Genomic DNA, 23,449 nt, shown 5'->3' on the forward strand with positions numbered 1-23,449 from the left:
TCTCAAAAACCTCCCACAGATGTCCTCTTTAGACAAACATGTAAATCAGACAAGAGCTACTGCTTGGAACCTGCGTGTTTATTTAAATTTGTGGTACAACGAATGGCTTGGTGAAACGAGCAAAGGCTTTTGCAAACAGATGATTTATCCAGTGAAGCATCCAGGTTATAGTTTTTAATATGTGAGTGTAAATCAGACGGCATGGCAAACACTCAAATCAGTTATATGATGGAGAATATCACCAAAAGATCACAAGACAGTCATTTAAATTTCTGAGTTCCTCTCAAAGCGGATATATCTGCTCGACGAAACAGTGTTTTGATATGAAATATGAAGATTATGAGTAAAAGCTTAAAAAATAAATACTCGGAAGCTCACATTTTCAGATTTTTGAGGGAACAGCAATAATATGAAGTTTGGTGATTGGATTACATCTAGATAAACTATTAAATAACAAAAGTATTTCCCCAACAAGTATCAATACAACTCTGTACACTTAGACATCATGTTTCAGCAGTAAGAATAACAAGGAAGAAATTTGAAATTGTAAGTTGCTCCCCTTTAGAGAAATAGATTATTTTTTGAAATGGGCTTGTTTGTTTTTTTAATGCTGAGAGAAATATGACATGTCTGTTAGAAGAAAGCCCAGAACCAGCTGCTGGTTAGGTTAGCATGAAGACTGGAAACCAGTGAAAACAACTAATGTGCCTCTGTCCTAAGGCAAAAAAATGAAAAAACAACAACTTTGTACCATCATCTCCTTTCTTTAAAGTTTAATAGTTAAGTAGTAGTTAAGTAGTAATATTATGAGCCTCTGCCTGATTGAACCACTAATCTTGCTTTTCAATTTTTGAGTTAAATTACTGTCACATACAAGCAGTTTCCCCCAGCTTACTGTTTAACTAACCAGGTGGTGGATGTGGCTTAAAGTGGCAATAATTACTTTAAATCCTCATTAAGAAAATGTGGATTACATAAATTAGTTGTTTGCACATTTGCCTGACAAGCGAACAATCCCTGGTTAAATCCCAGGAGGAGAAACATATCCCTTTGGGGTTGCATAAGGAAGGATATCAACTGTAAGTCAAACATGTGGTGGGCCCCTTTGACTGATGCAGAAGCTGAAAGTAGCTATTACAATGTAGTGGCTATCAGAGGCTCCAATCATAAAAATTCTATGACTCCATCCTGAAAGAGCAGAAAGTATACTTTATTTAAACATGGCCAAGCACCTTCTGTCCCTTAAAGGACTTCTCCCGTTCCTGGGCAGCATCTGTCTCATGACGGCTTTCTGGAAGACCTGTTTGGATCATTTGCACATCATTTGAGGGTAGGTGTAGCCAAATTTAAATGTTCCTCAAATGTTTGGCACCAGTTCGTGGAGGTCTCTGGCTCTCACTGGATGAAATCGTTAGCAAACATGATGTTTCACCAAAACCCACAGGTGTTGCATGTGGTTTTAATGTTTGTCTGCAAATACTTGCTATACACTAGCCCAACTTGAAGAAAAATTGTGGCTTTTTAATAAATTAGCTGCAGAGCTGAGACAACTTTTACTGTGAAGGTGAACTTTCTCTATTTCCTGTCTGTGTCACACTCACACATTTCAATTCAAACTACGACCACAGCAATATGCTAGCAACCAAAGCAATCACAAGGAGATTTTGGTCAACTAGTTGGCAGTTTTTCTCCTGGTGCCTGCTGGTTGCCATGGGGTCACTGAATAGGCTATAGACCTGCACAACTGGATCTTTAGCAACCACTTCCCCAGCAGCTGCCATTAACCCCCAGCAATCGCTTTCAATCAGTCAGGAAATGCTCATTTTTCCCTCGTAACTGGTGGTTGCTAGATGGTTGCAAACCAGTCTCTAGACCTGTGTGACTGGGCCCTTACTTACTTTACTTTACTGCAGAACTGCGCTGGTTTCCACCTTGCAAGTAACACAGGTAATGGTCTGGTGCTAACTAGCAAGAGCAGCAACATTTAAATGACTGGTTGAGTAGATGCGCATACTACTATAGCTTACACCAGGCAGCGATAATGGAAGACTGCAGAACAACCAGAGTAACAATCAAGGGTAGAAAGAAACAGGGGTGGTGTGATGAACCATGCTGTTTTGGGGGGGGGGGGTTAAACAGAAAGTTTTGCAGTTTTTGCAGCATTGCTAGAAGGGTAAAGTTAAAATGTATTTATTGCCACTTTAATATGATCCCACAGACATGAACAATGTTTTCCTCTCTCAGCAGAAAAAGTGAAGAAAAAGACGCATTTATCCTAAAAATATGTGCTCTATCCAAAAACATGTCATCAGACAAACATTCGAGATGATTTCTCATTGTGTTACTCAGCTTACTCATAAAAAGATAATTTCCTAACAAAGAATCAGCAAAAGAGTTTTGCAAAAAAATAAATAAATTAGATTCTACAAACAGTCGGTCAACAGCCACATAAACAACAAATACTGCCTCAGTTTTACCGTACATAAATACAGACGTGAGCCAGTACCCTTGCAACAGAATCACAAGAAGTAAAATCCTGAAAACTGTCACCCTACAAAACCAAGAGAATAATAATAATAATAATAATAATAACTCTTAAATCTTATCATCGTTTTGCCTTTCTGAATCCGATTCCTCGCACTTCAAAAGACACCGAGCTGGAGCGTAGGCACACCATTTTAACATACCACGCGTGAACAAACTAAAAGAAGGGTAAATGCTCCTCTTGCTCTGTCTCAGTGGGCTTTGACCTTTGATAAACAGTCTGCCGCAAGGCACCAATGCATCGCTAATTTTCACTCGTGCAACCAAAGATGATGCTTGTCTCCAGATGGGATAATGAGTCTCTAGTGAATACAAAACAGACACAGATTATATCAGATATATTACACAATATCATTATTGTCACTTCAGTTTCTTTTGTTTCGAACAAAACAAATCCACTGTGATAACAAATTGCAGTTTCACCAAACATCAATGAATATGTTAGCTTAATTTCCAACCTTCTTGCATACAAAAATACATCCGCTGTAATTCCAAAATTCAAAATATCTCCTATCGTGACAGATCTACACATAAATGAGTGCACTCTCTTTCAAACAGTTTTCTCCACCGGTCTCTCGCAGCTGATAATAATATTAGAAATCCTATCTGAGAAACTCACAAAGGATCTGAATGCTAGACTATTAAATTACTGTGTGTGGATTTTACAACAGCTTAAAGTGGCCATCGCAGCTTGCCGACGACGTCTCAATTTTAGCTGCATGCAGCCAGCTAAGACAGAGGAGAGGAGGTGAAGGTAAAGAGTATTATGCATTCAGCGTCCCCCTGTGGGTCTGTGTGTTTTTCTATTTGGAAAACAGCTGGAAAGAGGTGCAGATCAGGCAGCTGCATGCTGGGATCTTAACCACATATCACGGTCTACTCTGCAAGTCTCAGTCTGACTCTCACTCTAACCGACTGCTTTCAACCTGGACACTGCCTCTGCATTTTAAGAACCTTTTAGAATAATAATTACATCCAGACTGTTCAAATATGCACTTAAAAAGTGCCATTTGAAGGCCAAAATGACCTTTCTGCTAATATGCTGAATTTGTTGCCAGGGGTGACAGGCATTGTGATTGAAGTAACTGCAGCCAGACAGTGGCTAAAGATGCAGACTGTGGGAAGTTTGCAGGAATTTTCTGAATGAGGCAAATAGATGGTCTGGTATCACAGACAGAAGAGGCGAGATCCCTCTCTGCCCTCCTCCCCTTCACCCTGTGGGATACGGGGGAGCATGGCTGAACGGGTCAGACCCCAGAAACGAGGTGGAGACAAGTCCTTCTTGGTGGCTGTGAACTTCCAACCCATGTGGGATCCGCAGGTTCGACACTGAGCAATCGTCCAGGCGTACCTGAAAGCAATCAAAGTGTCACATTTTCTTTAATTTAACCTACAAAAGTGTTTTAAGATGTTTCAGAATAAAAAGCTGTCACTACTTTCTTGAAAAAAAAAAAAAGTCCAGAATTAGTCCGATCACAACAGGTGGATCACACTTGTTGTGATCAGTAGTGCATACAGTACTGTGTATACTTTTGGCACTTTGCTACGAGCAGAAAGCCTGAAGAACTGTTGCTCAGGACCACTTTAAAAATTACAAGGAGGTCCGGCTCTTTGGAGGCAAGAAAACAATGCAAATAAAAAAATGGAGTGCAACTTAAGACTTATGCATTGTACTGTATTGCCGCATGATTAGATGACTTCCAAGTTCCAAGTTAATGCCAACACAGTCCTTCCTGTGAGTGTGCCATAAGAATAGATTCAACGATGTCTCAGTAAAAAAACGTGCCGAATCACATGTACAGTAAAGGTGAAACATACAAATGAAACACTGAAATGTACAGAAAGTCAAATATACCTTGAATTCACATCACTAAGAAGTTCACAGTATTACTCTGTAAGCCCAGAGTGAAAGCAAAAACAAAACAAAAGCAAACCATGTCTCAAGAAACTTCTAGAATAACTCTGTATTATTTGGGAGTAGCCCATTTTATCATGTGGCAGAAAAAAATAAGTAGTGGTTTGCAACTACAGCAACTGTTGATTTTGCTCATCTGTGTATCAATATTCAGAGCATGCACAGCTGCTGGAGTTGTTTATGTGTACATCTCTCAGATGAGTCAGAATGAGGTCAGATCACGTTTGCACTGAAAAATAAATCGGTCTAGAAGTCAATTGTGTCCAAACTCATTCCTCTTAAGAGTGTGACTGTTTTTGTTTGCAACAGAACCAAATCACAAGTCCCACTCTGGAGTCTGATTCGCCTGGTCGAATCTAAACCTCAACTTCTAAAACAGATTCTTACAGGTCTGTTTAATTCTGCTATCATTCACCAAATCTCTCACAGTGTAGTTCAGTGATACAACTTTAAAAAATATCTAAAAATTTTAAAAGAAAAACTGACACCACTGTCAGCATAAAGTGCTTTGCACAGGTATCATGTTGCAGGAATTTAAATTGGGTTATTTTATTACTAAATGAGCCCAGTGACAGCCTAATGGCCTGTCCAGGGATTCCCCTCACTTTTGCCCTATGGCAGGTGGGACAGACTAACTCCCTGTGGCCCTGAATGGGAAAAGCAGGAGAAGAAGGATGGGCTGATTATTATTGTAAGTCATTTGGAGGCTTCACTGACTGCAGAATCCAAGATTGCACAACCTGAACATGAGATGGCATAGCCATAGCTGGCTGAGATGCACCATTGATAACCAAGTTGACACAAAGTACAGTACAAAGCATTTTAATTTCAGGCACTGAGCAGTGTCACAGCAACTTGCGGCTACACCAGATGCCATTAAATTCTAAGCCCTGGGCTGTGAGGTATCAAGAGATGTGTCTCTTACTTAAAACATCCATTTATGGAAAGCACACATGCTGTATGCTAAAAATATTCACCCTGGAAACCAGCTGTGCAGCGTAGATGGCCTTCCAACCAGGTTAAGGTTGTTGGCTTTGTAGACAGTCAGCGTTTCGTGGACGTAACCGTGAGGGTTGACGTACGCAGCCATGGGGCCGTACAAGGACAGGCTGCAGAGAGAGGCAGAGAAAGAGAGAGAGAGAGAGAGGCAGGTGGAAAATGTGTGAATTCAGTAAACTGTTGAGCGAAAACAAAACATCGGAAATCATGAAAGTGAGACACTGAAAATGAAAAGGGGAAACGGGCTTTAAGAGGTCTAAAATTGAAAATGCCAAAAATTTCAGCTGTGCTCATCATTTTTATATTAACAATGAAGACAAATTTTCTGTCTTCATCGTTTCCTTCTTAGAGCATTTTAACTCTTTTGGGTAATGTTTTCAGTGGAGCTTCTTAAGAACTTTGAATCTCATCAGTGCTATTTTCAGCTAAGCTAAAAATGCAACATAAAATTGCAGGCATACACATGACTCACACAATTTTAAAAACTGAATGCTTGACCACTAGATGGAAGGAATTTGGCTCTGATATACCGTGAAGGCATTTTACTGGCATGGTTTGTATCCACTTCCTGCCTTAGTGGGAGAAATCACCTCTCCTCTGATGGTCATGATCTCTTTCAGAGCGACAGAAGAATATGAAAATAACATGAATCTTAAGCTAAGACCTTAGCACCACCAGATAACAACCCATTTGGTCTGATTACACAGTGGCATCATTAAAACATGGAGAAAAAAAAATGAGGAAATGTCTTTTAGAGGAGTGGCGTTCATCTCTCCAAAGAGACGTGGAGAAGGACCAGTGAAGCTGTTCTGTTAGGCTGAGGTTGAGGCTTCTAATGATGGGGGGGGTTTTTCTCCTTTATTTGTCATCTATCTTTAGCTGGAGGAGAACATTTGCTCCTTTTCATGGAGCTAAGAGTGAAATTTGGAAACTCAAAAGGACTGTGCAAAAGTTTCAACTCATCCCCAGAGAAAAATGGGAAGAAAGTGCAGTGATTTATTAAAACATGTGCAATGATACAATGAAATACAGTATCTAAGGTAAAATAAGAGTTTGTAAAATGAGCTTGAAAGTCAATATTTATTATGACCACCTTTATACTTCAACACAGCCTGAACTCACTTATGAAAGCTTTCTTCTAATTTATTTAAGGAGTCTTCAGGAATAGTTCTCCAGGCTTCTTGAAGGACATTCAAAGAGCTTCTTTGACTGTCTTTTGTTTGTTCTGTCAAGATTATCCCACACCGTTTCAATAACCTTGAGAGGCTAAGCCAAGGCTGATATCACAGTGTATGAATGTGAGTGTGAATGAATAATGTCATTGTAAAGCGCTTTGGGTGCCTTGAAAAGCGCTATATAAATCCAATGCATTATTATTATTATTATTATTATATCGTTCCATTGTGCATTTTTCAAATTCGGATTCGTCTTTCAGACTTTCGGATATTGTTCATCTGCTGATGTTACTTCAGCCTGTCATTTCTTCTTTTGTCCTGTCCAGTTTCCTTACATTTTTTTTACGGACAGACCACAGACAATGCTGAGACATGGCAAGTTTTCCTAATATCTCTTTGCGAATCACCTTGTTGGTGCAAAAAAAAATAATCTATTTTATGCTGTAAACTGTATTATCTGTGGCATTTATTATAGAGTCAACAAAAACAAATGTGATTAAATTATGTGTTTTGTAGTAGGCTGCCAGTAACAAAGTACCTAAAAATGCAATTTAAAATTGGTTGTTTGCATTACGTCTAGACACAATACCGGTTCATCACTTGAGCTAGGTCCCTTTTTTATGCTTGAATGATCCATAGCCACATTTACCCAATCACATCCATTCTCACAAGCACTTTCTCTATACTGAGTGCTTCCTAACTACAGTCACGCACATTCATACTCCGATGGATGCATCGGAGCGCAACTTGGGGTTAGTATCTTGCCCAAGGATACTTGGCATGCAGACTGGAGTAGCCAGGGATCAAACCACCAACCTTCCGATCAGTAAGTGACCTGCTCTACCTCCTGAGCTACAGGCGGTAGAGCAGCTCCTGTAAAGTGCTAAACCCACACCATGAATGATGTAAATCTAATCCAAAGAGACTGCGTTTTCAGGTTTAAAGTATCAAAAGCCAAACACAATCAGAAATGACGCATCAAAAGACATTTTTCATTGATGTGCTGGAAGACACCCCCCCAAAAAAAACCAAACAAAAAACCCAACTTCATTTTCAGTCAGTCTTTAAAGCGGTAATTTGGTTACACTTAACGTACTTCTGCTCTGGCATTGAAAGAAGATGCATTAGCACCATACAGTATGTAAATTTGTCAGAGGCAGTGCTTCAACAATTAGTCTGCATGCCTCTCTCACACATAATCACTCACTGACTCAAATTATATGGATGACAAAACAGAGAGTGCACTTTTCTCATAAACCCCTAAGAATGTTCTGGGCAATTTCATGACTGTTCAAGGTTTTGTGTCACTGTTGGACAAACAGATTAACCATTACACAGCAAACCGTCAGAAAATGACATTATATAACAGTGTGCGTATAAGAGAGTGCACTTAGACTGTATGAGTGAGGAGGTGTAGAGAAGCACCACTTATTTTCCTGATGTAACCCTAGAGTTTACGTAACTCTCAGACAGACAGTCAAATTGACTTTGACGTGCTAATAATTTCAGTGATTACAATGAAGGAAAAAAACAAGAAGAACTTGGATAACAAGATAAAACTGTCATACACCTCCACCCCCAATTATGCCAGCTGCTCCGGAAACAACTCAAAAAACTATAAAAGTCATTTTCAGTCAAAAATTTAATTTCATGCGTTTTTCAATAAAATAAAAAACAAAGCAAAACCCGAAACGTCTACTACACTTCATTATTGTTAAAAGCAGGAAAAACTGGCGACTTGAACACGGAAATCTGTGAAGTCTGTGAAGTTGGTTACATCATCTTTTATTCTATTACTGAATCCAAATTTCCAGTGATGTGAGAAGGATGTTAGTAGTGCTGAGACAGAACCACTATGTGCAGATGATCATTACCAACTACTATTTTAACCCCCCTCCCCATTCAAAAATAAAAAATAAAAAAATCCAGTCCTCACCTGAAGATCTCATTTTTTGTGGTGATTTCCGTGTCCTGGCACTGTTTACAGCACAGCGACGTGCACTGAGGAGGAGGAGAGAAAAGAGGGTTTTAACAATATGTATACATGTCACATATTTTCAAAGCAAAGCGTCCATTGTTAAGGCTCATTGAGGGCGTTATATTAATCATGCCATTCGTCACTTCACAAATGCGACTCAAAACATGGCCCGAGCTCAGGTCACTTCAGTGTCGTTGGTGAGAGGGATTATTATCCTCAATCAGAAAGAAGGGACAACAGATAATGGGCAAACACATTTAACGAGCACTTCACACATCAAGCTTCAGCTTCTGATTCAACACAAGTGCGACACACTGATCACTGTTTATATAAACATGCCTGGAAAAACATTAGGCATTAACATTAACTTACCATCCTCCTCCTGAATCAGTCATCTGAGCTTGCTAACCAATTACATGTTTGTTTGTTTTTCTAATTTTACTCCTTATTATTTGGATTTGGCTAACTGACTAGAGTCACACCTTTTTTTAAAACCATTTTTCATTCACAACATAGAAAACATGTTAGTAAATCAGTCTGTAAATGACTAAGAACTTTAGGAGAGGAACGTTGTCCTATTCTTGTCTGAGTCTTTTGATGTTATGTACTGTATGTTTACACTGAGGAACAATTTGTTGCAGATTGGTGAAGGCCAGCCCATCTTTACTTCTGAGGAACTCTACCTCTCTAAGATGCTTTTTTTTAAAATGTCATACCCACTCATGTTACTGGTCTGTTGTCAATTTAATTCATTAGTTGCAAAATGCTTTCTTTTTAGTACCTTACTTCCTTTCCCAGACTTTTTTTTTTTCATTCCAGCTTTCAGAGACGTGGTGCTGCCATCAAATAGCTTAACATATCCTCTCACCCCAACCGGTCGCGGCAGATGGCCACCCCTCCAGGCCAGCCTGGTTCTGCTGGAGGTTTCTCCCTGTTAAAAGGGAGTTTTTCCTTCCCACTGTGGCCAAAGCGCTTGCTCATAGAGGGTCATATGATTTTGGGGTTTTCTCTGAATTTATCATTGTAGGGTCTACCTTACAATATAACGCGCCTTGAGGTGACTGTTGTTGTGATTTATATTTAATATTTTTAAGTACCTTGATTGCATTCTTTTTTTTTTAATTTGTTATTAGATTAAGACCCCGATATCATAGTGTGAGCCACTATGATATCAGATGTGTTGTCCATTCAGAGAGCCGCCGGTCATGGAAGAAAGGTAAAGAGCATATCAGGAATGATTTGTGATGGAAGTAAAAGGAAAGGTAGCAGTGAGATCGGGTGTGTCATATACAGTTAGGTCCATAATTTGTTGTAATTAAGCATCTTTACACCACCACAGTGAGTTTCAAATTAAAGTATCAAAATTGTAGACTTTGAGCTTTAATTCCAGAGGCTTCAAGTCCTGCATTAACTGTGTGGGGATTTCAGCCATTTTTATACAGTCTCCCATTTTCAGAGACTCAAAAGCAATTGGAAAAAAATTACATAATTTTAATAAGGAGCCTAAAGTCTAAAACTCATGAAGGAGACTCTTGATTGGAGAACCTGACAGTGACATGCACCAGTGTTTCTGACTTAGTTAGATGGTCTTAAGTTAAAGTATATTACATATACTTTATTTCTCATGAAATAACGGGGAAAAGGCTTCACCTAGCCTTGTCAGTCAATCGTCCAGTTCATTTTGTACCTCTGAAAATGAGGGACTATATACAAAAATTGCCAAAATTCCTAAACAGGTAATACAAAGCTTTCTGTAAAAAACCTTTGAATGAAAGCGAAAACTCTGCACTTCAATCACTTCAATCTTGACTATATAAAATCCACTATGTTGGTGTACACAGGCAAAATGACAAGAAATGTCACAGAAACTTATGGACTCAATTGCAGGTTAGAGATAAAAGGTCAGGAAGCAGAACTGTAGGTAGTTTCTCATGTGAAGGAGATTTACACTGGGAATGAAAATGATGGACAGGATTAGGAATGAGCATATTAGAGGGAAGGCTCAGGGACAAAATGAGAGAGGAAGGAGAAATGATGGTTATCTTTAAGAGAAGGTTATTAAAGTTTGAGCTTCTGGGCAAGAGGGGAAAAAAAAGAAGGCACAAGAGGTTTGTGGATGTGGTGAGAGCAGACAGTCAGGTGCTGGACATGTGACAGAGAAAGACAAAAAAGACTGGGAGAGATGAAAATGGATGATCAACAGTGTGGAGTCCTAATGGGAGTATCTAAGAGAAGAAGGAGTAAACAATGTGTGTTTGATGCTGATGAAAGCCCCGTGAGGGCGCAACCTGTCTCCATATTAACCAATACGCTACACAATATAGGAGCTTTAATGCAACTCCTCTCCTTCCCTTCTTTGATTTTACTCTCATTAAGCACTCACACATAGCTTTTTGTCATCCTCTTCAGATGAACACAAACAAAGTAGCCATTGCTGTTCTCCACCGAGCATGTGTGGAGCATGTCTTCCTGTGCTCAAGTATGGCAATGACTCAAGAGGGCCTGAAGAATAGTCTCTGTAAATATTGGACCTGACTAAAGGGATTAGAAGAACAGTTACCAGACCAGAGATGATTTCAAATAATCTGGAGTGGGAGTTAAATGTTTGCGCCAAAGTTCAATGTAACAATTATGAAGCAATTTCAATCGCAGCAAAGTGATGAAACCACTGACCAGCATAAGTGTCCTTACTACAAAGCCATACTGCTAACACGGCTAAAAACAACCTGTGACTGCTTTGGCCCACATGACTGAGTAAAAGCAGATCTACAGAGGCCAGAGTGCTTTGTTTTTTGTTTTGGTTTTTTTTTGTTTGGTTATTTTTTTGGGGAGGGGGAGGGGGGGCGGTGGTTAAATTGAAATATGGATATTCTCTTGCTGTGTCCAACCTCTCCCTAAAATCAGATCAACCCCTTCAAGGTGACAAACAGCTGATGTCCACTGCATGCTAAATACCGGTCCATTAACCTTAAATGCTGCAATGACTGCTTTTGACTCTGAAAACTGAAATATTGCAGCACTAACACATCTGTCAGCCCCCGTCAGACATGGTTAAATATAACAAGACACACCAGAGGGACACGGTGTGCTCAGTAAAGCACAAGTAGGAAGACTGCATCTTATCACTGCATAAGACGAATTATGTCTGAGGTTTGGGGCAGGTCAGCGAGGCTGTTGGTGACCTTTACTTACCCGATCCATAATGTCTAGCTCACAGCGAAGTCTCTGGATGGCGCTGCCAATCTTTAATAGCTGGAGCCGCAGAGCATCATCTATGGGCAGACAGGCTGCTACTCTGTAGGAGAAATCTGACAGAGCGTAGACAGAAGGACAAGAGAGGGATGAAATAAAGAGGAGGACAGAAAGTACAACGAACACAAACAAGTTGCGAGCGTGCATGTTTACATACAGATGAGGACAGAATTATTAGCCCCCCTAAAAAAGTAGTTCCCAATGGGGATTGCTTACCATATTTTACTTTGCACACAGAAACAAAACAATTTCACAAGAAACAGAAACAATCAGGTGAAAATTATTAGCCCCCTTGATGCTAATAATCTATTGCGTATCCTTTTTTCTGGGTAACACCTTGCAGATATTTGTTGTGGTTTTCACACACGTCTTCTGAGCAATCCCAGCCCATTCTTCTTTGGTCAATCTCCACCACCCTATTTTGAGTCACTGTGCTGGAAGACAAAGCAATGACCCAGAACCAGTTATGCTGCTGACTGCTTTCTTTTAAAATCTCCACGTCTTTCTTCTTTATTCCTTCCACCTTGATGAGATTCCTAGTTCCAGAAGCACTGAAGAATCCCTACATGATACTCCGACCACCATGTTTCATTGTGGTGCTCTCTGGGCTGTCCACCGCTCTTCTTCCTCCAGATATAAGCAACGTTTCTTTGGCCAAATAGTTCTGCGTAATCTTTTTCCAGGTTGTCTTTAGCATACTTCAGTCTGGTCTTTTTCGTGGAGTTTTTTCCCTTCAGCAACCTTGTAGTCCATTCCTGTGTGGCGTTCCAGTGAGTGTCCTTTGAGCCTACAATTTCTGACTTTGCTAAATCATTTACTAGTGTCTCTGCCTTTTGTTCTGGGGTCTTTAAACACATCTCTCACTAGTTTTCATTCCAGAGCCTTTGGAAGCCTTTTTGGCTTCCTGCCTCTGCCAGGCTTGTTCTGTACTGGTAGCTCTCTTTGAATTTATTATTGATACGTCTCACTCCAGTTCGTGACACTCAGAAAACCTTGTATATCCATCTCCTGCCTTGTGACCATCAACAATTCCTTTTCTTAAATCTAAACTGATTTATTTTATTTTTGGCACAACACTTTCTCAAGTGACATTCTGCAAAAAAACTAGTGTGTTTAGAAAAGCTATGTAGAAATTCCCCTTGATTTCATCACTTTAATAATAGGGTAGGTAATAATTTTGTCTTCATCTGTACCTGTGATCCTTCTGGAATAAAATCAACATAGTCTGACCTACTGCATTCGCCGGGAGGGAATCATCCTTCAGATTCTCATCCCATTCGTGAAGCTGTTTCTTCACCCTGTTCATGAGCGACTCCTGTGAGGTGAACCACCAGAAGCCGAGAAATCATGGTTTATATTCACTTGTGTGTCATGTTTATATATAGAGGAGGAAGTGCCGCGGGCTGCAGTACTTACTGAATCATAGAGTGCGTAGACCCAGGGTGGCCATGGCGTCAGACTGGCACAGTGAAACTTTCTCTGTGGTCAATAACACATGTATCACTTAAATCAAATCTAATCTGATGATTGTGGAAGCAACACAAGATCCGTCCCTTTGTCGTATAGAGAAGTAAAAGTAGCATGTTCCAGGTCACAGTTTTGCACATGGGCTACTTTCACATCCAGTGTTAATATCACCTGCAGAGATACCTTAACATGTCATCTACTTATTCTCCTTTAACAGTAGACATTAACATTTTCTCCTACTAAAACAATCTAACACCTGCCAACATATCTGCACTAAGTCACTTTCTCTACTGTTTATAACTGTATTGATTTATTTCACATCTTTACATTATGAAACACATCAGCTGCAACAACTAGTCAATTCATGTGAGTGACCTGGATTAAAATGAACTATGTACTAACTAATCACACCAAAGGGTATATGTACATGTTGTATTTGGAAATGTCAAACAATAAAGATTAGCGTGCTCAACACCAAACATGCTGAACCATAAAAATATCAAGCTATAATTCAGCACTCAGTTAAATGTAGGCAGTATTTAATATTACAAGACCGAAAGAATCCGCTTATCTTGTGTTACCATTTACAGTTTATGGAGGTAAAAATCCCAGAATTTTTGGACAATGACACATTTTTTGCAATTTTGCCTCAGTACTTCACCACAACGGATCTGAATCAGACAATCAAAATGTGTTTGAATTGGCAGGATTTCAGCTTTAATTCAAGTAGTTTTACAAAAGTACTGCATTAACAGTTTAGGAATTAGAGATGTTTTTATCTTGTTTTGTTTTTTTAATTGTTTTTAATAACAATTTTCAGGGCCTCAGAGGTAATTGGACAATTGAATGTTAATCAGTATAATGGGCAGATGAGGTCTCTTCCCTTGTTGGCGAGATGTCGTTGGAAGTGAGGGAGGCCATCATTAGACTGAAAAAAGTAAATAAACCTACAAGGGACAGCACAAACTTTAGGTCCAAATCAACAATCAAAGGCCTGAAAGACCACAGAAGACCCCTACCAAATGGTCATAACCAAATTATTTTCATAGCAACATCTGACCAAGTCAAGAACACTCAGTGAGATACAGTTGTATCATTGTCATAGTCTACAATTAAGAGATGACTTCATGATTGGGCAAGGAGGATTTACAAGAAGGTGCAAACTACTGGTTACACTAAAGAACAAAAACACTGACAATCGCCAGTGGTATGACTCACCCTAGTAGCAGAGACACCTGTGGGATCAATTTCAAAATCCTACATGAACTTCTTGTGAATGTGTGTGTGAATGGGTGGATGTCTGGATATGTAAAGCGCTTTGGGGTCCTTAGAGACTAGTAAGGCGCTATATAAATACAGGCCATTTATTTCTTTTTGTGTTATTGTGTTAAAAGATTTTCAGAAAACTTGACCTCAACTTGACCTTGGGCTCAAACTCAAGGTCGCTTAGATTTTTATTAGCTGCACCCACTGTATTAAATTCAAACATTGCCTCATTCTCGAGTTATCACATTCACAAACTCACAATCATCCCACTAACTGTGATGACGACAATACCCCTTCAGCCATAAGAGGACAGATTAGACCTTCCCAGAAAGCATCTAAAAGAGCCCGCGTAGGTCTAAAATAAGTTCTTTGGACAGATGAACCCAAGAAGAACTTGTACCAGCTAGGAAGAGAAAAGTATGGAGAAGGAGAAAAACAGCCCTTGAGCCAAATCATAATACATCATCCGTGAAACATCCGTGAAGTGTCATGATACAGGCATGTATCGTTTGCCAGTGGAACTGGACCACTAGTGTTTATTGATGATGTGACTGCTGACAGAAGCAGGAGGATGAATGACTGATGAAAGTTTACAGGGCTATTCTGTCTGCTCAGATTCAACCAAATCCTGCACTTCACACTGCAAATGGATAATGACCCAAAGCAAACTGCAAAAGCAAGCTGAGATTTTCTCAAGGCAAAATATTTTAGATATTCTTCAGTGGCCAAGTTAGTCACCTGATCTCAACCCAACAGAGCATGCTTTTCAGTTATCAAAGACAAAACTAAAGGCAAAGAGAGCCACGGTCTAGCAGAGGATCTCAGGGGAGGAAACAGCTTTTGATTATGTCCACAGACCTTCATCAAGTATTAAAGACATTCCATGTAATTAACATTATGTTAGTTTGTCCAATTACTTTTGGGTAGTTAATGCAACGTTTTAGGAAAAATTGTGATTTGATTTAAAATCTACTGTGGTGGTGTAGACAGGCATAATCTTTTTTTTATATCACTGTCCAAAAACCTTTCGATCTAACAGTAAAGGATTAGGGTGGGATTCAGTCTCAGGGTGAATATGCTCATTTTGCTCATGATACAAATGGAAACTACCATATGGAAACTTCACCATATATTTCTAGTAATTCTCTGAATGTATTTCAGGTCTTCACTTTTAGACAAAACTAGACTTCTGTCACCTTTGATTATTTGGACAGGCACCGACTGATCTGATGTTTTACTGAACAGTTTCTCAAAGTGGAAAAATACATTCTGCATCTTAGATGAGGAACTTCAACTTTCTTGTCACTGTCATCTGATTCGAACATCTCCAAAAGTAGAAACTGTTACTTTTAGAAAGCGCACACAGATTTCACGTTTGTGCGTGATTCTCTGTACCTGTTTGTAGTTATTCCACCAGCACTGAGCCTGTTTGCAGCTCTGACTTGGAGGTTTGGAAGAAGGGTGCATGTGGAGCCTGGACAGAGGCGTTAGCTGCACAGCGGAGAGGGGGTCTGGAAGGATTCGTTCTGGAAGGATCTGCACTTTAGCCTGTTTGATCCTGAGAAGAGGAACAAAAGCAGACAATAACAAAGACCCGTGACACAAAAGAAGGGAAATGTGAATGATGACAGCAGAATATGAGTGAAACTGAGCAGGCGAATAGTAGATTAAACAAATGGTGCACTGGCCAAACGCTACATTACAGGATGTTTGGATCAGTGAGGTGATCACAAAAAGGTGCCATCTGGGTTTTTTCCTCACTCGACAATAAGAAATATTCTGCCAGTGCCCGACACAGATTATTCTCAGTGAACTTCGTGCAGAGAAATACGAAGCAAAGCCAGACCACAGAGAAACAAGAAACGCTGCCTCACAGCTGTGCGGCTAAATCCATGTCTGTCCAGACTTGACCTTTTAATCTGATCTAAAATATAATTACTAAGCCATTTCATCCCTTTACACATCTGAGAGACATTTTGTCATAGTCCCCTCCCAAAAAAAAAGTAATGATTCAGACTCAAATATCAAATTATGAGTTTCCACATAATGAGCTTGGTGCCAATCCCAAAGAGGGGGGAAAAAAATCAACATGCAACAGATTTTAAGGGTTTGTTAACTGGGGTGTAATTTCTGTAGCATGACACACATTTTGTTTATCAAACTATATAAAATATTGGGAAAATGCACAGACCTCTGTCAAATAAGGTAACACAGACTCACTGTCTCTACTGGATGTGACTGATAACCCTCCACCCGTGAAAGGCAGATTCTTATCCCTGACACACCCTACAAATATTTCCCTCTGCAGGAAATCCTAGAAATATTACAGGGAGGATGTTTACTGAAATAGAAAGAATAGACAGAAAAAGTACAAAGTATATTTTAATTTTAAACAAGACAAAGAGCAGACTGCATGTAATTGAGTGATTGATTAAATGCTGTATTTTCCAAGAGTCACAACAGAAGGTCAACACAATCATGGCAACCACTGTATGTGCATTATATAACCTCAATTAGAGAAAAGGAAAATGCCTTAATAAAGCCTCATTTTTATGGACAGTATGTGCCGATGATTTCCAGGGAGGATGTGGGTTAATATGATCTATTACATGACTTCAACAGATACATCTTTATCAACGCTTCCTTTGTTTTCAGTCCAAAAAGACAATATGCTTTGCATTTACGCAGACGCAAACTAACTTAAAGAAGTTAACGCAGCTGCACTGAACTCTGGAATAAGTCAGAAACATAAATCTGTTGTTGCAACAGCCCTCTTACTGCCTTTGTGGCCGTTTCACAAATTTCAACATGTGAGGATCGTGTGAGGATGATTCTAGAGGCGGCGAAAAAAATATTGCTAAAGCATAGTATAGTGATTGTGATTTTGTGTGGTGATACTGTATGGATCTGGAAACACTAAATATTGATATTTTATTAAATACATTAAAATACTCTGGGAATACTATGCACGAGAGGGCATCTCATGCACCATCATACTGTGATAACATTAGCCGACCAAACTTATATTAATTCATCTCAACTGAAAAACCATCCAACACTGGACACACTTAGCTTGACAAAGCTACTTCCAAATTAAAAGCAAGCTAATGGCTCAGTGACGCAAGTAAAAATAGGACTTATGGTGGCGAGATGGTTGAATTTGAGTGCTGCACAGTCATGACCACTTGTGCAGTCATAAGGCGAATGCACAGATCACCCAATAGGAGACAACCTTTCTGCAAACAGTCACATTCTGATTTGAATTGACTGCAGTCACTAACAGAGAGATTGTTGAAGGTTTGCACAGACATGCTGTCTAATTTATAAATGCAGACAGTTTGCCATCCGTTTGAATGAGTCTTTGTCAATGAGCACAACTCAAGGGGACTCAATTCAACTGGCTGCCAGCTGGTTGCATTCTGGTTATATTCCAATAGAAGAGGAAGACTGCTGAGCATAAATGTAATAGTTAAATGTGAATTTCAGTTTATGTAGACAGCAACAGATATGCAATTTTCAATGATTTACCATTGCATTATTAGAAACAGACTGCATGTAATTGCCAACTTGCCCCATTCAAAGGTAGACTGATTACAGACTTTTAGTGATAAGTGTTGGTATGCTTGACAATCTCATTTTGCAGCAAAAAGAAAAAAAAAAAGAACTAAAATGACATAACATTATCTTATTGGATAAAACAGATACTTTGCAGTTGATGATAAATTGCAATATACAGTATGTTATTAAAATACACAGCATTTTGCAAAATGTTCAAAATCACAATAATCTCGTATTGTGTAGTGTCTGTTTACCACCTCTTGGTAATATAGATAGGTATAGAGCTGACATCACCTCTACACATCCACATGCACATCCACGTGATGCTGAATTGCTGTAGTCTCTGGTTTCCACAAGCAAATGTTTTAAGAAACTACATTTCTTTTAAGTAAATCTATTAGAGACAGCCTCCATGCTACTTGTTTTGAAGCAGTTTGTGACACAATAAAAACCCAAACTGCATGCCTGCAGTTTGCAGTCACACTAATCTGACCGTGTTTTTAGTTGATTTTATGAAGTGTTAGATTGCCCTCTAGTGGTCAAATACTGTGTGACTGTTGACGGTGTGTCTCTGTGCCATTATTGACATAGTTTTCCTTCTCATCTAAATGTGCTTCTGACTAGTTGTCTAACTGAAAACCTGCAGGTATGCAACTCCTGTAGAAAACAGCTGTCTCACTACATGTGAGAAACAAAGTTTCCTTTTTTACTGCAGAAACTCTGAATTAAACAAGAAAAATGTTTTGCACCCATTTTCTGTTCCACATCTGGCTGCATTTTTTTTCCTTCGCTCCAGGAAGTCAGAAGTTGGAGCAGAGCCCAGTACACCGAACTAGACAAAACATTATATTACATCCACTACTGACCTGCTCAGAGATATCGTATTTGCATATATTTGATTTCATTTGGCATTTTTTAAGGGTTATGTGTGGCTTTGTTGATTTGTCGCACACCTTTGAACCAGGGATTGGCAGTAAGAATTCAGCCCTGACCTTTGGTTTAATGCTTTATGAGGGAACTTCAACTTACCCATCTGCTTGAGTTCTTATCTCGTGGACCTTAAATCGCTGCCTCCCTATAGCTTTCACTTTGACTGTTTCAATGCCGTACTCCTGCTCCTCTCTGTATGCATAGATTTCAGCCGTAGTTCCAAACTCGGCATCCGGCTCACCTGTATCGCTGCAGACACACATCAGATGCAGAAATTGAAATGAAATGCTGAGAATTATCCACCTCAGTGACCCACAAGAAACAGTTTACATAAAGAAGAGTCAGCACAATCTTGAAAAACATTTTTCACAATCCAACATCCTCAATGTCTGGTTCATGCCCAGAGTGAATAAAACTAGCCGTGACAACTGACGTGGAAATTAGCAGCTGTGGTCACAAGGTTACACACACTCATCATGGGCATGAATGCAATGGTAATTTTGGCTTAAAAAACAACAACAAAACAAACAAACATTAAAACAAGAATTGGGGTACACAAGCTTGAATTTATTTGGGATTTTCTATAATCCACAGAGGATTATAAACGCTCAAAAATATACAAACAGGCTCAAATATATACATACACTCTCACTAATACTTTGTTAACATTAGTAAGTTGGATCTTGACCGTGACCTTTTGGCAACCAGCAAGAAGCTTTTTCTGGCTGGATATTTGACCAGTCTTCTTGGCAGAATTGATAAGAGTACATTTCAATTCACTGATTTCCTGGTATGGACCTGGCTTTTAAGTGTTGTCTACAAGTTTTCAATTGATTTGAGGTCGGCAACCAATTGATTTGAGGGCTTTAGAAAGACCATTCCAGAAGCTTTTACCTGCTTTAGCCATTCCAAAACAAGTTTTTATGTGTGTTTGGGATCATTGCCCTGCTGAAAGATGCAATTCTATGCAAGTTTCAACCAACTAGCTGTGAGTGAGTTAAAGTTGAAGAATTTAGAGGTGGTACACCTTAATTTTTTCATGTACTTTGTGCAATGTAGCAGAGCTACAGGCAGCAAAACAAACCCGAACCATGATGCTATCACCACCATATTTATGCAGCTAATACTGTGTTACTAGGTTTGCAGCCTCACCTGACGCCAGTGTCAGGTGAATAACATGCGACCACACCCTCATGCAATCACCTGAGGTGCAGGAAAATCTAAACACCTGTGCCACCATAACAAATAAACAAAATATAAACATTCATTTTGGTTCTTATAGTGAGGTCCTTGGACTTTCCCATTGTTCTAAGTATTGGTAAATCCTGGGAAAGAGACACTACCAGTTGTGGTCAACCGTGATCAGAAATGAGATATTAATAGACCTAAGACTTGTCAGGTTAAAAGACACTGCATAACCTTCACATATTTGAAGATTTAAGCGAGTGTGTGTAAGCCAGAGTGTATAACTTTAACCCTCCATGGATTAGAGAAAATCCAAAATAAATTCAAACTTCTGATATACGTTTTACAATCATTCAACCCTGGGGGAAAAACAGTTCAAAGAAATCATTAAAAGCCCAAAATTGCAGTGACATTCATGCCTATGATGAGTGTGTGCAACCTTCTGACCACAACTGTATTTTCTTCAAAAGAAAACAAAAAAAATGCTTTCCATTTGTAAGAGCTGTTCATCTTTCCATGATTGCCAGCATACACAGAGATTTTAACAGCATCACACACCTGTGTGCGAGCACAGCAAAAGTGCGGTCTCTCTGGATGACGCTCCTCATCATGCTGACCTCCTGTGGCCTGAAGAGCTGCAGAGGCAGCGTCTGGCCCGGCACCAGCATCACAGCTGTGTGTGGCAGCACGGGAATGGTCTGACAGCTGTCGTCATCGTGTACCGTGCGGCCATGAAACTCCTCCATGTCTGAACCCAGGTACTGGCACACAAAAAGGGGGTTAGATTAACACAGCAGCTGCAGAGACACTAAAACTCTGAGAAGGATCACATGTATGAAAGCAAATAAGAGGGATTGTGATGCATGACTCACTGAATGTGATGTGGGAAGACTGGGGTCAAAGGTGATGATGTTGGGCTTTTCTGCCTCCTCACTGTCTCGATCTTCAGTCTCCATGTCATCCTCCTCTTCCTCCTCCTCATTGTCTGTCACAGCGCACAAGTGTACACAGAGAGGCTAAGTTAGTTAGCTCGTTGACAAGCCTTAGACGTAAAAGCTTCACCTTAATAAATCGCACTGAAGGCATAACTGAAAAGAAAGCGAAAGCAGAGGGTTGAGACAGTGAGTGTGATCACTAACAGTGGCCTGCTGTGGAGGTGTGTTAGCTAGCATTTAGCAGGAGAAAGAGAAACGCACTGTCCCGGTGAAAACACCGAGCAGGCTTTCGGTCAGCTTAACAGGTACCTGGTAAGAGCTGTAACTGGTTCCCCATGTTGTCGTTGGCGTTGTCTTCCCCTCCACCCCTCTCGTCAGCCATATCCTTGTGTTTACAATACTAAGTCTTCTTCTACGGCGTGTCAATGTGCAGTACCCGCTAGAAATATAGCGCCCCCCGGCGACATAACTACATAATGCACACAGTTGAAATGCCATTTTACTACGGTGGCCCCGAGGGGCCAAACGAAAGCAGAATAAACGCAGCAAAAGCATAAAAAACACGTTGGGGAAAAAATAGAGAAAAAGGAAACAAATTTAAAAAGGAAATTAGAAATAATAACTAAATAAAAAAATTTTTTTTAAAAATGGCTCAAACACGACAACCAAAAAGTAAAATTCTAAAAGTAAGTACTGGGTTTTATCTCACTTATTTGTGCAGCGATACAAATGTTCCAATGACAAAGATCATGAAAAAGTTCAATTTGGCTGCATGTCAGCAAAGTTATGTGACATTAGTGATGTTAGTTAGTACTTAATGCAGGTTCCACTTGCTTTTAAAGCTTTTACTTTATAATGCACGCCGTTCAAAGATCAACTTAAATGTTAAAGAGACATTACGATTTTATGGATAATTAATGCCAGAATATCCACGAACAGAACAAGCTGAAACATGTACAAAGGTTGTGAATGCTGCCTAAACCTTAGCAGACAGCTGTGGAGGACAGGAGGACCTTGAAACTGAGCTTAAAATCACTTTTACAGCCCCGCACAAACAGCACAATCGATTACACTAATTTTAATGTTAGTTCGGTTATTTTGCTGCCTTAGCTGGTTCTGTTGGTGGTGTTGACCCATTTTTATTTTAAGAAGAAACAAGCAGACAGTTCACTTGTTAAGTTAAAAGAATAGTAGTTTATTCACAGGACCCAGACATTTGGCCAGTGTACAAACTTAACCACTTTATACTTAAATTTAGCTCTCATCTCATCTCATTTTTGTACTAGTGTATAAAACCTGAGCCTGTCACCTTTCTGTTTGTCCTGCACTTTTTCCCTTCTCTTTTTCTTTCTCTCTGATTGTAAAATAAAAGTATGAACATCTATAAGTGTATATGTTACTGCACTAAATTCTGTAACTAAATTACAGTTACAATGATGTCGTTACTTGCGTTACAAAGGTTCTTCAGTTATCTGAAGACCAGTTGGTTAACAGTTGGTCGTATTTTACCCAGTAGGCAACAATCTGTAAATTAATTTAAATTATAAAACTGAAATAGAGATATATATTGTCTTTCTGTGTATACTTATAAGTTAAAAAAAAACAAAACAAAAAAAAACTTTGGGATGCATATATTCCAGAAATCCACATATTCTGAATGAAGAGGTACCATTGATAGCTAATATTCAAGTTGATATTACCACAGTTCTTAATGTCCAAAAGCTAACCTTATCTTCTGTGGAATTTTTCAATTTTCAAAGCAATCAGATGGACCACACTGGACCGTTTGGCAGGTTACTTCTGGCCCCCAGGCCACATGTTTGATATTCCTACAGTAAACCTTTACGGTCCAGCAGGTTTTGAAAAGAGAATAAGGAGATAACTATGTAGTTTAAATTAGATTATACAGGAAATAGGGCATTTCATTTAAAGTGGCATACACAAAGGGTAAGTTATTACATTTACTCAAATATTGTCAGGTACTTAGCCTTGAATACACTGAACAGTGACTTTCTAATCCACATCTACTCATTATCGGTGTATATTAATGCCTGCAAAGGGGATATATTATCCCTTTCAATACATTTTGCAAGGAATTTAATAGTATGAAATTTTTAACTTTAATAACATGTCCATACTTGATCTTTTCATTCATACATAGAAAGTTCATTTCTAATGAGCAACTATGTAGCAGATTTTGCATTAAGTCACTGGGCTAAAAAACAAAGAACCAGAACGGTTGAAA

The 23,449-nt window shown here is 39.3% G+C and overlaps 1 protein-coding gene across 1 annotated transcript; it reads right to left on the reverse strand.

The window, feature by feature from the left end:
• Positions 1-64: 64 nt before the first annotated feature.
• Positions 65-21,619, reverse strand: crbn (cereblon). Its single transcript, XM_063474185.1, has 11 exons — positions 21,514-21,619; positions 21,142-21,254; positions 20,828-21,030; positions 19,184-19,333; positions 15,992-16,154; positions 13,280-13,342; positions 13,094-13,178; positions 11,804-11,919; positions 8,570-8,634; positions 5,437-5,568; positions 65-3,895 (listed from the first exon to the last, which is right to left on the reverse strand). Exons 1-11 carry the CDS (start codon positions 21,584-21,586, stop codon positions 3,712-3,714), a joined length of 1,347 nt encoding a protein of 448 aa, XP_063330255.1. The 5' UTR covers positions 21,587-21,619; the 3' UTR covers positions 65-3,711.
• Positions 21,620-23,449: the final 1,830 nt, after the last annotated feature.

The sequence above is a fragment of the Pelmatolapia mariae genome, linkage group LG5 (genome assembly GCF_036321145.2).
Source record: "Pelmatolapia mariae isolate MD_Pm_ZW linkage group LG5, Pm_UMD_F_2, whole genome shotgun sequence".
Taxonomy (NCBI): domain Eukaryota; kingdom Metazoa; phylum Chordata; class Actinopteri; order Cichliformes; family Cichlidae; genus Pelmatolapia; species Pelmatolapia mariae.

Excerpts from the sequence above, each read along its gene's own strand:
- crbn (XM_063474185.1), bottom strand. The coding sequence starts at position 21,586 with ATGGCTGACGAGAGGGGTGGAGGGGAAGACAACGCCAACGACAACATG. Across the intron at positions 21,255-21,513 it reads CCAGTTACAGCTCTTACCAG|ACAATGAGGAGGAGGAAGAG; the intron begins GTACCTGTTAAG and ends GCGCTGTGACAG. Across the intron at positions 19,334-20,827 it reads TTTGCTGTGCTCGCACACAG|CGATACAGGTGAGCCGGATG; the intron begins GTGTGTGATGCT and ends GTGTGTCTGCAG.